The following is a 16,067-nucleotide window of genomic DNA, read 5'->3' as shown; positions in this document are numbered from 1 at the left end:
AAATTTGTTTCTATCTCTAACTATTTTTCTCATCTGTGATATAGATTTATCCTTATTTTAATGAAACGCAATATCAAGGCGCCAGATGATTTTGAATCATGGATTTGATATTTATTATTTTATGAACTCAAAAATCAACCCAAGCATGTTCTGGGCCCATTGGAATCAGATTAAGGTTTAATTGACTTACACTGAATAGCCCTTTTAGGATTTGGTTATGGTTTAGTCAAGCCTAGACCCGATGAGGCCATGGATGACGCTAACCCCAGGTAGCAAATGACATTTTTCATATTTGGAGGAAACACTTTGGTCAACCTACATATTAACAAAAGTGTTTGAAAAATTGATATTTGTTAACAAATACATGTATTTAAAGAGGGGTAAAACCATCATTTTTGAGAAATTAAGACCCTTATAAAATTTAAATACTTTTGTGGGGTCAATTACTTTGATTTTATTTTTCATCACTATTATTAGTCACAGTAACATGTAAATCAATATCACTTAAAAAAAAAATTCGTGGAAGAAAGTGCTTCATTATAACTAGGGCAACCTTTATAAAAAGCCTCTTTATATATAATTGCATGGAATTTGTTTTTTACTGAATTTGAAATTTCAGGAGAATTTATCTTGGAAAATGGGATTCTGTCGCAAAATGATTTCTATTGTTTGGTTGCACCTTAAAAATGAAGGGGGGAAAATCATTTCAACTTGCTTTGCTTTGAGAAAAAAAAAAGGATTTATAAAATTACACTCTCAAACATCTTAAAACCGCAGTTTTTATAAAAAATAATTTTCCACGATCATTCTAGATCGAGCAGTCAAATCTGACGTTGCACCCATCCCATATTTTGTCCACAGTGGCTTTATGACGATAATACCCTTTGTTGATCCAACCTACAAAAGGGTAAATTGGTCATTCTACAACTACGGTTCCAAAATAAGAGATAAGAATTCATTTTCAACGAAATGGCGTCGTCGTTTCTAGAGCAGCCGTTAGTCAATTAGTCAAATACAACGGCATGACATCATGATATCATGCCTCAAATCATGTGCATGATGATGTATCATTACATCACTCATACATGTGAGACATACTCACCATCATTGACGTCGACCCCACACTTACCTCTCTCTCGTTTCGCCTATTTATACCCAAACTTGCCACCATTTCAACTCTACAAAATCAAAACTCAAAAGCATTCCGATTTCCTACAACTACAAGCAATGGGCGAGGTAATTAACTCTTCAATTTCCCGATTAATCGGGATAACCACTGTTCGGTGTTCCTTTTTTTTTTCTAAGAGTTCTGAATTAATCGGCGATTTTTTCATTTTTGTAGCAAAAGGAGAACAAGAATGAAGGAGAGAAGAAGAACGAGGAGAAGAAGGTCGATGGAGGAAAGAAAGATGATGGAACTATCACTGTTGTTTTGAAGGCCGATATGCATTGTGATGGTTGTGCCAAGAAAATTATTAGATCAGCCAAGCGTTTCAAAGGTTAGATCTGAATTAATGATTATCTCTGAAGTTCGTTTTGATCTATTAAACACAAATCCCATTGAAAAATCATTAAATTTTTTTAAAATTTTTTTATTTATTCTGGAGGTTGCAGAGCAGCTTGAGATCAGATTCGGTTTTTTTTTTTTTTTTTTTTTAATTTATAATTTTTTTAGGATCCTTAAATATAAAAGTGAGATTGAAACTTTCTTTTTTATTTTTTATTTGCAATAAATTAGAATTTTATTTAGGATTATCTCTCTTCCTTTACCGTAAGTTTACGTTAGTACTCAGATTCAGACGTTTTACGCGCAAATTCATGTTTTTTTTTTCGTGCGCGTGTGTAATTGTGCGCGTCTGTAAGGCCGTATATGCGCACTCTACTTACTACGGCGCATGTTAGCCTCCAACTATATTTCCTGATTTTGTTGTTCTATGGATGTTGAAGGCGTTCAAGAAGTGAAAGCGGACACCGCAGCGAGCAAGCTTACTGTAATAGGGAAAATGGATCCAGTGAAGCTAAGAGAAATGTTGGAATTAAAGGCGAAGAAGAAGATCGATCTCATCTCTCCTCTTCCTAATAAGGACAAAGAAGCTGGAGGAGGAGACAAGAAGACGGAAGAAAAGTCAGACAAAAAGCCAGAAGAGAAGAAAATTAAAGAGGTAGAATTTTGCCGACTCTCTCTCTCTCTCTCTCTCTTACATCTCTCTAACATGCGCCCTGGTTCTAAATATAGAATCTGGCCCATATTAGCATTGTCTGTGATTAAATTCACAAATTAGGCGAATTTTAGGTTAAATTTTGATATATTGTTTTGATTTCTTTACAGCCTCAAGTGTCAACAGTTGTTTTGAAGATTGCATTGCACTGCGAAGGTTGCGTCAAAAAAATAAAGAGAGCTATTTCCAAGACCAAAGGTGTGTGATTAATTAATTAATTAATTATAGATCCAAAATTATTATTATTATTATTATTGACGAATGTTGTAATTGGTATGAACAGGAGTTCAAGAGGTGATAACAGACTTACAAAAGGATCTAGTAACAGTGAAGGGGGTTATGGACATTAAAGCTCTGCAAACTTACTTGAAAGAGAAGCTTAAGAGAAGTGTAGACATCGTTCCTCCTCCAGCCAAAAAAGAAGAGAAAAAAGAAGAGAAGAAAGAGAGTGGTGGTGGTGATAAGAAAGAGGACAAGAAAGAGAGTGGTGGTGGTGGTGACAAGAAAGAAGACAAGAAAGAGAGTGGTGGTGGTGGCGGAGAGAAGAAAGAAAAAAGTGATGGTGAGAAGAAAGTGGAAGAAAAAAAAATTGAAGATCCCGTCAAGGTCCAAGTGAACAAGATGGAGTATTATGGAAACGGTTACGATTACGGATATGGATACGGGAATGGTCATGGATACGGACATGTATACGAGCAGGGATACGGGTATGGGCATGGATACGAGCAGCAGCAGGGATACGGACATGGATATCCGGTGGAGTATCAACACGCACCTCAGATACAGTATCAACACGCACCTCAGATATTCAGCGATGAGAACCCCAACGCTTGCTCTATTATGTGAGATAGGAAAAATAATAAAAATTTTCCAAAGAAATGTAAAATGTAAATAGAAGAAGTAACCGGGTCGGGTTAGCAACTGAGGTGGACGAATATCGATCCAGTGTTGCTGTTCGCTTGTTTTTTCTGTTCTCCAATTTCCTATTGGTTATTAAATTTTGTCTTTATTAATTTTAAATATCCAGGTGGATATAATAATTAAGATAATATAATACAAATAAAGAAATTTACGGTTCTATCTTCGCCACCGCATCATCTGAACAAATAGATAATATAATATAATGTGATGTGATGTGAAGGTTTGTTTCCTGTTGTTAATGAGAATAATGAGATGTGCGTGATCAATTTGGTTGGTGGGTTCGGAGAACGTGGGGGCTGTTAGTGGAATTACAGCCTTTTTTTTTTTTTTAAATATATATCAAGAATAGCCCTACAATTCTTATCTGATTTATAAGCAAACCCTTGTAAATCTGTAGAAAGGACTGCTTTTACAATCTTGCGAGTAGTCGAAGCTACGCCCTCAACCGACACCCAATGAAAAACAAAAAGAGTCATTACAGTTTTGACTAATAGTAGTTAGGATCTCACTTTCTTTATTTAATTTAGTGGATTTGGCTATAATTGTCTTTTACTCAGTCTTGATCTAAGAAACTGTAGATTTTAAATTGTCAACAAATGGTGGGTGGGTGTGTCAACACTTTTGGTTTTAGGTGATACGTGGGGACGTTGAAAAGAAAACCAACGAGAAAAAATGTATGTAAGAGCAAGTTATAAAGACTCCTTTGTGATAAAGATGTATTCAACACACATGGTTTTCAAAGTATGTTTCTAATTTTGGTCTCCAATTCTTAATTGCACCTAAGAAAATGTCAAAAAGAGAGGTGAGTCTTAGCTTTGATGGTGGATGTAATCAAGGGAGAATAATAATATTCAAAGATGAAATAATTCATTTTCTTATATAGCTTTATCTTCTGTATTTTTTTGTAAAAATTATTATCATCCTTTTTGCTACTAATGTATTCGTATCCCCTTGATTTTTTTAGATGATCATGATCATTATTTTTCATGAATCTCGAATATGTATCATATATTCAATCGTTCTTGTTATGTGATGTTTCCAATGCAGCAAACCATCCTGAGTCTTGTCTCCCAATTTCTTATAGATAGGAATTTAACTTCTACAAACAATTAATGATAATATTCTGGAAATCAAATTAATGTGTTACTTTCGATTAGGATTGACAATAGATCGATTTGGTATCGGATCAATATCACTCCAACATAGATCCCAAAATTAAAAAACATGTAATCCGATTTGATCTTAACGGATTAATGAATATGTGAATCAAATCTAATCCGCTTTATTTCATTCATAATCAGAAATCAATATGATCCGATCCGAACACATGCATTATTTTCAAATGATCAATGTTAAATTTTATATATATATATATATATATAATCATATAATTAAAAAAATATATATTTTTTCCAACAACAAATATAGAGGAAACAAAAAAGATTAAAATGCTTTATCTATATGTTATGAAATTAAAAATAAAAGAAAATAAATTATTAAAATATGTTCACATCATATTTTTTCACAATGGATTGAACTAAATCTGATTTTTCAAATTTTTTGGATGGGATCAATTCATACATCAGATATATTTCAAATATTTTCCAGCCCTACTTTCGACTAGTTATCCTAATAAAGATCTTGATGCTTAATGGCAGTGATGGATTCTCATTTTTTCTTTAATTATATATTTTAAATTTGCTTTATGAATATCTAAAATAGTTAGATTATTGATCATTCCTTTGTTCATTTGATGCCAATAATAAAGATTGGATTGAATTATTCAAAAACGTTTTTAGTCATCAAAAGAATGAATCCTACCTTCAAATAAAATTTTAAAAAAAATGACAAGAAAAAGTAAAATCACGAGGGCTTGCTTTTGGATGTAGGAGAAAAGTCAGTCCATATGATGATTAGATTCCGAACCTATCCATCACTTTAATTGTGTTATTTGTTTGCTTATTTTTTATGAAATAAAAGGTACTCGATATCTTTTCTGAGATTTAATTAGTGGGTTTTGACTGAATTGTTTATATTTTTAATTAAAAAAAAACTTTGATGTAACTTTCTACGTTACTATAACCTCAACGAATGGAAAACATTATCAGCATGAACATTTTAAGTTCCTTGGATACTCTTCGAGATTCACATACGTGAAACATTTTTTATACAGTCCTCCTTGGCAGATTCTATCGTATTTTTTTTTTTTTAAATTAGATTAGATGGAAAGAGAACCTTTTAAGAAGAGCGAGGAAGGTTCCAGAAACTGGGATTCGGTATTTTCCTCGTGCAAGGATTAGGGAATTTAATTTACTAAACCCACAAGAAAATCAGTTTCTTTATGATCTATGACATTGACTTGTCCATAGGGTATCTCACCAAAATTAATTAATTCATAACAAATCAATATTATTGATATTTCTAATTCTAAGATAGGTGACATTAAGTTGAAAAAAATGCAATATTGATTAAATTTTAATGACAAATTTTCAAGTTCAATAATTTATATGAGACTAAACTTTAGTAGTGATGATTAATATGGTGAAAATTGGTGACATGAGTAAGATATAGAGCATTCAACAGGAATCAAAAAGAAAAAGAAAAAAAAAAACTAACACCACCACCACCACCACTATTGAGGCATATATGATTTATTTAATTTTAATAAGGGGATTGCTAACGTCTAATACTTTATGGGGATATTAGTAATGTTCAACACTTTTTTTTTTTTTTACTAATATCCTTTATCATTTTGTCTTTTGGTAAAAAAGATAAAGAGTGTATTGGTCGTATACACAATAAATGCTTATTTACATAATAAATGCTATGAGCATTTAAGTATTTTTAATTAAATATTTTTTTTAGCAAATACTTTGATAATCAATGACAACGTAATAAATGTATTTATTAATACAAAATAAATGTATTTATTACATAAAAAACTAACATGCCCTTATCTTTTTCAGTAAAAGACAAAATGAGAAGGGTATTATTGAAAAAAAAAAAGTGTTGGAAACACTAGCATTTCCCCTTTTAATAATTTTCATAGATAATTTTTTATTTGATAGAAAAGTTTGTTTTTAATGAGTTTAGTAAATCGATGTTGGAGGGATATGAAACCAGGTCTTTGGTATCATCAGTCATCACTCAAAGACTTCACCAACTAAACTAGCTGACCTGTTTTTTTTTTGTTTTTTTTTCAGAGAAAAATAAAAAGATTATTTATTGAGCTAAGTTTCCTCATTTGAATAAGGATTAAAAAGACAAACGAATGAAGATTATGATTCATCTTAGTTGTTTATTTAATTATTATTATTATTGACAAGCAAACCTTAGGTTTTCTATAAATAAAGACATCATTCATACATGGGAAAAGTATACATTCTTCTTGATCCTAAAACTCAATTAGATATATCTCTCACTAATTAATTTGATCGTCGGAGGGTTTGGTGCAGGAAACCAACAACACTGAAGCAACAAAGTTTGTGGAGTATATTAGTTAAGTTCTGATTCCTCGAGGTTGATCCCGAAAAAGTATCCAGTTATGCTATGCCTTCCCATCTAAGATGTCCATGTGATGCAATTGATTTAGTGGAAAAAACTTAAGTATAATCCATCAAAAAAATTAATATATTTTACTCGAAGGAGAATCATAAAAAAAAAAAAAAATAGTTGCAGAGGGAATTGGCAAAAACTGTGTGCACCCATTGTTGGCATACAAATAATTTCCTTCGTTCTATTTTTTTCATTTCTTGATTCATTGGCATACATGAAATATGATTATAGAAGCCTATACTGAAGCATTGACAATTGCCCAAAAACATTTTCTATATTCGAAGGTAGATGTTGGAATTTGATGTAAGGATGGTTGTCATAGATAAAATTAAATTTTAATAATTGTTTATCTTCTACTTGGCTTGGAGGCATAATAACATCAATACTAAATTACCATACACATATAATTTTATCTTAGAAAAAGCTTATTTTGAAAAATAATAATTTTCTTTCATGAAAAAAAATGTGTAAAAGAGAAAATGTATTTGTTGGAGAGGAATCATTATACAACAAAGTTTTGTTATCATCATGACTGGACTACAAAATGTTTATGTTGATAGTCCCCTTTCTTTGTCATCTATTTTAACAAAAATTGGAGTGGATAGTTGGAGACCCTTTTTACCAAATAAATAAGCTCTAATGGACTTAACATAGAGATAATTATGGGTTAGCTGACCCAATATATGATGTTAAGATCCACTCTCAATTATAGGACTTAAAATGGGTCAGATATAGGTTGATGTCCGTTGACCCGAGTCAGATATGGTCCCATCCCTATATTTGTCTATATCCGAATGATATATTATTTTGTATGTTGTATATGTTATATTTTTATATTTTTTGATTTATCATTGATCAACAAATGAGTGTTAGGTCTAGTAGTCAAAGCTTCTTTTCGAAAGTGGAGAGGTCTTGAGTTCAAATCACATTTAAGCTACATTTTTTAATAAATTACTTTATAATGGGTTGAAATTATGAGACCTGAATCAATTAATTTAATCGGATTGGATCTGGATATGTGTTTAATGAAAGTAAAAAAATCGAATATGGTTTGGACTAGTAGGATCCGAGTCGGATCTGGATTCGGCCCCGAATTAAAAATCCAGATATGGGTATGGGTACGGGTATGGGTATACACATATTCGGCCCGAACTCAACCCATTTTAAGCCTAATCAATTATTAGAATCTATCTTCTCCTGTCATGGATGGTCAAGATCACTTACAAGTAGGTTTTGAATTATTAGTTTTGGCGAGGTTTATCTTAAATATTCGTAACATCTTGGTACAATTATTGTTTGTCATTCCTCTTTTTTCAATCAATTAAATCATTTGAGAATCTAATCAAAATTCTTGACAAATCTATACTAGTCAAATTATTAGCCATAGAGAGATGAACACTTAGTCTTAATTAGTTACTGTTTTAAAATTGGCCAAACTAATTGTTTGTCGTCGGGCTTAAAATGGGTCGGATTTTTTCTGAGATTCGAGTAATCTGAATCCAAGTTTAGCGGATTGGGTTTCTTCAAATATATCTAAATTAAAAAATGATTTGAATATGGGTTGATGTCCTTTGACCTGAATCAGATACATTTTCATCCCTATATTCACTTAGATCCTAATGATATATTATTTTGTAAGTTTTATTTTTATATATATTTTTTAAAGTATGTTTGGTTAAAGTCTTCCTTCAAAAAAGGAGAGGTCATGTATTTAAGTCACTTTACCTTTAGAGAATTTTATTGTTTATATATTAAAATAGTCTTAAACGGTTTAAAATCAACCTATCCAAATCAATTAATTTGGTCAGGTCGGATCCATATACATTTTTAGTGAAATAAAAATAATTCGTATATAAAAAATTTGAATATTAATATACTCATATCTGATCCAAACACGACACGTTTTAAGCCCTAGTTTGGCGTATTTAATAAAAAACTTGATTTGATTCAAATAGAACTTAATTCGACAGTAAAACAATATTTTTTAGAACCCATGTTCAACCATCCAATCAAGTGAACAACTAGTTTTTGTGAATCATTTTCAAATGCACAATTTCCCCCTAAAATATTTTCTTTTAAAAATAAGATTATTATCAAAGATTCAATTTCAAAAATGGGATAATTTTTTAGTAGTAAATTTTTTTTTTTTTTTGCCTGAGTTTTTAACAATCAAATCTTATTAATTAATCATAATTAATATTATATATTTTATGAAACAAAAAAAAAAAAAAATCGCACATTTTAAAAATTCAATATTACATATAAATTGATCAAATAAAAAATGAACTTGGGTCCAACTCTGATTAGACCAATTTATCAAAAATTTAAACAATTGTTAAAGGAGGGGACATATTGATCACGAGAGAAATTAAGCTTACCATCAAAAGATGGCTAGGAAATCAATTCTCACAAAGCTAGATCTAATCAAATCGCACCATAAAAGTAAAGGTGAAAGATGAAATCCACATAAGGGAAGCCCCACCTTCCTTTATTTAAGGTTTCGAAATCATACCTTATGTAATATATAATTCATTTACGTGTGTGAATTTATATTCTTTCTCCTTTATGAGAAGACAAGAAACAACAAGTCATAATGATAATGAAATTAGGTTGTTGTATCTTTCATGCATCATGACGCATATTTAATAGCAAATCATCATGGTAACTAAATTAGGTTGTTACATCATGCTTACATCATCATTTGTGTTTTGTAGTGAAGTATTTCTATCATAAATTCTCATGATTATGACTAATGATAGCTATATTATCTAGAATTTTAAATAATTACTTTCATTTGTAAAAATTAAATAATCGTTTAATTGAGATTTTTTTGTTTCAACAATAGTTTTCAATGGGCTTTCACTTGATAGATTGTATTTTTATTTTTTTTAGAGTCGTGTTAGAGTAACATTGAAATTGAAATCGTTTTAGAAACATTAGTGTGCACGGAACCATAGACGCTTCTCATTCATATCTTGATTAAAAGCATCTATGGTTCTGTAGACACATCAACTACAATAATGTTTAATACGATGTCAGCTTCAATTTCACTTTAACGTTTTTCTTTTTTGTTTTTTTATATGTATGAAAATATTATACGGATTCAATGCAATAAGTGACATAGTGAAGGATGAACAATAGAGTGAAAAAAAGGACCTGAACGAACATGAATGGAGACAATTGAAAATAGATGTGAACTTACTCTCAATAGTAAAAGACTTGATTTTTTGGACAAGATAAAATAGAGGAACAAATTTCATTTAGTTGATCTCAAAGCATTGAGATAAAGCTTTTCCATTGTTGAAAGTAGATTATATATAAAGGGTTTGATTAACGTGTGCCCTAGGACTCACGTTAAAGTGCAATATGTACACTTTGAAAATTGGATTTTGTATGAAAAATACCATTTGTTATATTAAAATAATCTCAGATGCTTATTCCCAAGGTGTATTTATTGTACTTTAATGTATGCCCTTAGGACACACATTAACAAAACCCGTATATAAATATTTAGTTTCTTGGTATCTAACTATTTATTGTCCTTCGCATCCAATTGGATGGTCTCTTTCAATGGTCTTTGACGAGAATGTATAAAAATGGGAAAATTGATCATTTAATTGCTTTGAACAAATCGCATGTGAAGTAGGGCCGGCTCGAAACAAGTTGAGGCCTAAGGTAAAATCTTAAAATGAGATTTTTTATATATTTAATATACTAATATAAATAATAAAATATTTAAAAATTATTTTTCTTACATTTTGAGATGTAAAGTTATAGATTAAGCTTTATATTCAGATTTTGCTAATATATCAAGGTTTAAAAGTTTTTTTTTTTAATTTTTTAAACTTAAGTTTCAAGATAGGGTTGTTTTAGTTTTTATTTTTTTATTTTTAAGAAACTAACCATTCTCTAGGGAATCTGATCCAATTTGGGTGGATTTGAGACCTTTTAAGTTTAAATGGATTTTTTGAAAACTAATCAATTTTTGGAGAATCTAATCCAAGATGGGTGGATTTCAGTATTTTTATTTTTATTTTTTTATTTTATTAATTTTTATTTTTAAATAGAATAGTTTTTTTTTTTAAAGTGGAATATAATCCAGCTGTGTGTTGGTTTTTTTATTTATAATTTCAAGATAGGTTTGTTTAAATTTTTTAAAAAATTAACCATTTTTTGGTAATCCGATCCAACCTTGGATTTTTTATTTTTTTTAGAAATATTTTCCTTACTACATAATTAGATTTTAAGTCTTATAAAGGGGTTGTTTTACTAAAATGGATCACCACATTAGAAATACAACACCACAATCCTCTAGATTTCATGGAAAAACTGATATAAAAAAAATAAAAAAAACATATTCTTTTGAGCTTGATCCAATGTTTTGAAAATGGACGGTTAACGAACTTCAACATAATTCATCAAATTTAAAATTAAAATTCAACTTTGAAGTATCTGATCATGTTTTTCGATGTCACAAAAAGAGTCTAAATACCTTTAGTAAGGGTGAAAATCCTTACTAGCTTAGTAAGGTTAGTTGGACTCTTATTTTTTATTTTAATTTTTTTTAAAGTTTAGATAGAACGTGTGAGAGTCACAGACATGAAAGAATAAGTTGGACTCTTATTTTTTATTTTAATTTTTTTGAAGTTTAGATAGAACGTGTGAGAGTCACAGACGTGAAAGAATTTGTTTTATTTGGAAACTCGTTTTGGGAATCTTATCTAAGAGATCTTTTAGTAATGTATATATCACTAACGCATAAGGGAGTTTAAAATTAAGAATACTATTAAAAAAAAAAAAAACATATTAATTATTAAAAAAGAAAAAAATTGCAGGCCTTCTTCAATTGTGGGCCTTCCCCAATTATGGGCCTTTGATGACTCCCTAAGTGGCCAAACCTGATGCACAACCATACTTTTTACTGTAAATAGATTATGTATCTCTATTAATGTGAAAATATTTTTAACAATTTAAATAATTTATAATTTTTTCTATTTTAGGCCACTTAAATCCAATTACTTGATTGATTATTAGATTTTGGCAAGGGCCCACATCAAAACAAGGCGTCCCTATACATGATTGGTGAACACGTCAAGCCTATGGGCCCATTTCATCTCATACCTCTTGAGCACTTAAAAAGATTCTCTCTCTTATCTATAGCAATCTTGTCTTTATAAATTAACACACTATTCACACACCACTATTTAGAATATGAATTATGTTAACGTGTGACCTAAGCACACATGTTAAAGTACAATAAATACATTTTGGAAATTAGAATCTGAAGATATTTTTGGTAAAAAACAAAATTTCAAGGTCATTTTCGATATAAAATTCAAAATTTAAACTGGAGACCCCTATGATATTAAACAGTAGTAAGTTTCGAGATAGCTCCCACTCGTTTTTCTAATGCCGTCGTCAACTAATTTGTCTTCTAGTACAACACGTGTTGCGTCCTTAAATCGTTTGGGACCATAGCTACTTGAGGACCATATTAATATTTAACTATCGTGCACTCTAAGTAAAGCAATTCAGTCGTCAACAGAATTTCGTTCTTGCAGTTAGGAGTCTCAATGGATCGGTTGATCCAAATCCACTCATTTTTTTAGGTTTTAGCTTGAAATCTGACCGTTAAATTAATGGAATTAGAATCAAATTATAAAAATTCTCTTTAAATTTTCTTGATTCTCAATTTCAGTTATTTTAATTCTTAATTATTTCTAATTTTTAAATTTATTTTAATTATATTAATGTTGGGGTGACACAAGATTTACTGCAATTCTCACAACTAATTTTTACTCGTATCACGAGGAATACAATGTAAATATCAGCGAAGCCAAGTTTGAAATATTTTTTAATAAGCAATAATTAATGATGTTGATGTTAAATGCATTAGCCATAAATAACATTATCCGACGATAATATATATTATATAATTAAAACATAAAAGTACACGTCAGCATTATGTTGGAATGAGATGGACGACCCGCTGAATTCAGTGGTAGGCAGTTTTATTTATGAGATGATGGACATCCATGGATGACCATATACCATATATCATGCATGTAATGATGATCATGGTTATGTATAAAATGACTAAGGAGTGGTAATGGTAGGTCCCATGCTGCGTCAGTACCACGTGGCGATGTAACGGTGTTTGAATCTGTACGGCGACCACAAGAGTGTGCGTGCACACTACACTACGAAGCCTCGGGTTCCTGATTCCCAAATGACCAAAATCTCCTTTACAAATTGGAAATGACATGGTGATAAAGTCATTGAGTTCTGTTGTAGGTCAAACTTCAACCATTCTTTGAACATCACTTGAAAAAAGGTCAAACAACACGAGCCCACAACATTTGAAAATTTTAAAGGAAAATCCTGGGGTGACGTTGGCATTTACTGCGATTCTCACATTTCCGACGTGGAGGTGCGTACAAAACCATAGATTGTTTCCTCGAGATACGATTAAGTACTCAGTTCCTCATCAGAAATGTGAGAATCCCAGTAAGTCCGAAATGTGGCCCCGGCATTACTCAATTTTAAAACCTACCCACTTTAGCACACCATTAAGGTATGACTAGACGCAACTGAAACTTATAATATAATAATAATTACTGCACATGACACTATCCTATCATAAAATCAAATCATAAGTGGGATTATTAAATATTTCTAAAGTTATATAACCACACCATTTATTTTAGATTAGACAAGTAATTTGAAGAGTCCCTTAAGTTTTGGTGAAAATTAGAGACACCCTTGTATTTTCAATATGATGATATAGTCCTTCATTTATGAGAGATTGATATAAAATAATTGAACTCTTGATGTTACTTCGACAACCTAATTGCCTCCAACTTCTTAGATAAGAATGTTTTACCCTCATTTTCAATCATATTATTCTCTATCTTTCAACCATCAACCACAAGAACAAGACAGGGTTTCAAAGGATGCTGACAACGATAAGTTCTTGGGAAGAAAAAATGAGGGGTTTATGAAGAATTGAAGGCATGCTTGAAGAGGTTTAATAGACAAAAAATAAAAAATAAAAAAAATTCTAAGGCAATATGAGATTGCAAATGATGGTATTCGTGACATTTAAATTAGTTTCTCATGCAAGAACTAAGTCAAGCAGTGTGTCACCGTAATCTTTCTGTTGGTTTGTGGTCCTAACTTGAGTTTTTTAGGGGTATCTTATAGTTGGGGTATGGGAATATTTTCCTAATTAAAAATGTGTATTTTGTCCTAAGATTTCATATATTTCAAGTTCAGAAACCCTAAAAGTAATATTGTAATTTCGCAGTTTTCATCAGTAAAGAATTATCATCGCCGCCCGAAAACATAGGTAATTTGGTCGAACCATGTAAATCTCTTATATTATTTACTTTCTTTGTTTTTATCTTCGTAGTTTATCAATCTTGATCGGTCGAAAGGAGTTTTTCCGTAACACCTTCTTCTTCTGTAAACTGAGAAGGTACCTAAAAGTCTTATGAAACCTTTATATTAGAGCACCATGAGACTAATTAAGCAAAAAATACCATGAAAGATTCGTGACTAAAAATCCTATTATGAGCTAAAATATTTTCATTCAATTAGAGTTATATGACTCAATTCTTTACATGAATACTTAGTCCATGTTGTGAACTAGAGGAGCATATGAGGATTTTCAATTTGATCCCACACCTCATCAAAAGTTGGTCCTGAAAGGCCAACAACGCACCGATCATGATCCGATCAAATATGAGAACTACATCAACATGTAAACATCAAACAAACAGAACCCTTTCCCATATATAGATACCAACTAATTGTTTGATTGTTTCTTTCATTGAAGGCCACAACGATGATCTTCCTTGACGTCAAGAGTCAGAAAACAGTGATGTTGTTTCAGTCCATTCCTCGGCTCAATTGTACCATGAAAACTGTTTTAAGCTCAACATGAAAAGATCGATGCAGATATTAGCAAATCTATGTGGACGAAGAGTTCAAGAAAATGTCACCGAAACTCACATGTATTGAATTTATTATTGGAAATCTTGCTCAATACTTTCTAATTTATCGCCCGTGTTATATCTTTTTTCAAAATCTGCCCATGAGCTTGTAACATATAAAATCTATTGGTAAAAAAATTCTTTTCAAGGACAAGGAATTCACCTGATCACAACTGCAGATGCCAACATGGGCAGATTTATAAAAGCGTCTAAAAATTGATTGCTGGACATGATATTAGAGATAGAGAAGAAGAGAAGATTTAGAATTTTGGGTATAGAGCTAATTTTGATTTGATTTGAATTTTATTTGTTTGTTCGGTAAGCCAGTTTTTAATGAGATTAGTAACTTGGTGCTAACGAGAATCGAATCCAAATCTATGATATCACCCAAAGACTTTACCAACTTAGTTAATTGACACCTACGTTATTTGAATAGCGGCATAGATTGCAAAAGAGAGATAGGGTGACCAGTAGTAGTGGTGATTGCCTGATTTTGATCGACAGTGGAGTAGTGGTTCAATAATTTTCGACATTGATTACGTACTAATGATGAAGATCAATATTAGGGTGCAAGTGGTATTGTCAAGAGTTAACCTCGAGGGGTTGGCTCAATGGCAATTTTGGACCTATAACGGTTAATGCCCATAGGTCATGAGTTCAATACCCATATAAGTATTAAATCCTCGGGGCCACCCATGAGAGAGTGCACACTCATTTACTTGCTGTGTGTGATGTACAGTGCCATGAGACTAATCCTTAGACAAGACCATGGTCTAAAGACTGGGCAAAGGCCATATATGGTCCCGTCCGCCATCTACATGGATACCTGATTATTAAATAATAATAAAAAAAAAGTATTGTCAAGAGTTTGAAATCCAATATAATAAGAGTCAAATGCGGATCCGATCAGATAATTTTTCAGATTGAGTTCGTACTAGGTAAGGTTGGATTAGATCCATACTCGATTGATGGCTTGTAGGGATCACAGTCATATTTAATTCGTTAACTTATTATATGTCAAATAATTATTGTATTTGAATCCGTTCCAATAATAGTCTGATCTATAATTGTTTCAATAAAACTTGGATCATATTCAAATCCAATTAATTTGATTCTTATTAGATCACACTATGAAATTCATTCCGAGGTCCTTGAATATGATCCAATTGAGTCCTTATTTGTTTTTCGTCTTATCCAAGATCAACATTTGGAACCCTGAGGGGTTGGCTCAATGGCAATTTCGGACCCTAAGCAGTTAATGTTCATATGTCGTGAGTTCGATACTCAGTATGAGCATTAATTCTTCATGGGCCACCCAAGAGGGCACACCCTGACTTACTTGGTGCGTGTGATGTGCATGCATCTAGTCCTTGGACAA

General features: G+C 31.3%; 1 protein-coding gene across 1 annotated transcript; it reads left to right on the top strand.

Moving 5' to 3' along the window:
* Window positions 1–1,077: 1,077 nt before the first annotated feature.
* LOC147385840 (heavy metal-associated isoprenylated plant protein 6-like) lies at window positions 1,078–3,297 on the top strand. The gene is made up of 5 exons (XM_086423542.1): window positions 1,078–1,236; window positions 1,343–1,499; window positions 1,948–2,162; window positions 2,330–2,417; window positions 2,503–3,297. Exons 1-5 carry the CDS (start codon window positions 1,228–1,230, stop codon window positions 3,063–3,065), a joined length of 1,032 nt encoding a protein of 343 aa, XP_086279668.1. The 5' UTR covers window positions 1,078–1,227; the 3' UTR covers window positions 3,066–3,297.
* Window positions 3,298–16,067: the final 12,770 nt, after the last annotated feature.

Source organism: Akebia trifoliata, chromosome 14, assembly GCF_017979445.1.
Source record: "Akebia trifoliata isolate Shusen 1 chromosome 14, ASM1797944v1, whole genome shotgun sequence".
Taxonomy (NCBI): Eukaryota; Viridiplantae; Streptophyta; class Magnoliopsida; order Ranunculales; family Lardizabalaceae; genus Akebia; species Akebia trifoliata.
This window is presented reverse-complemented; position numbering and strand designations above follow the sequence as displayed.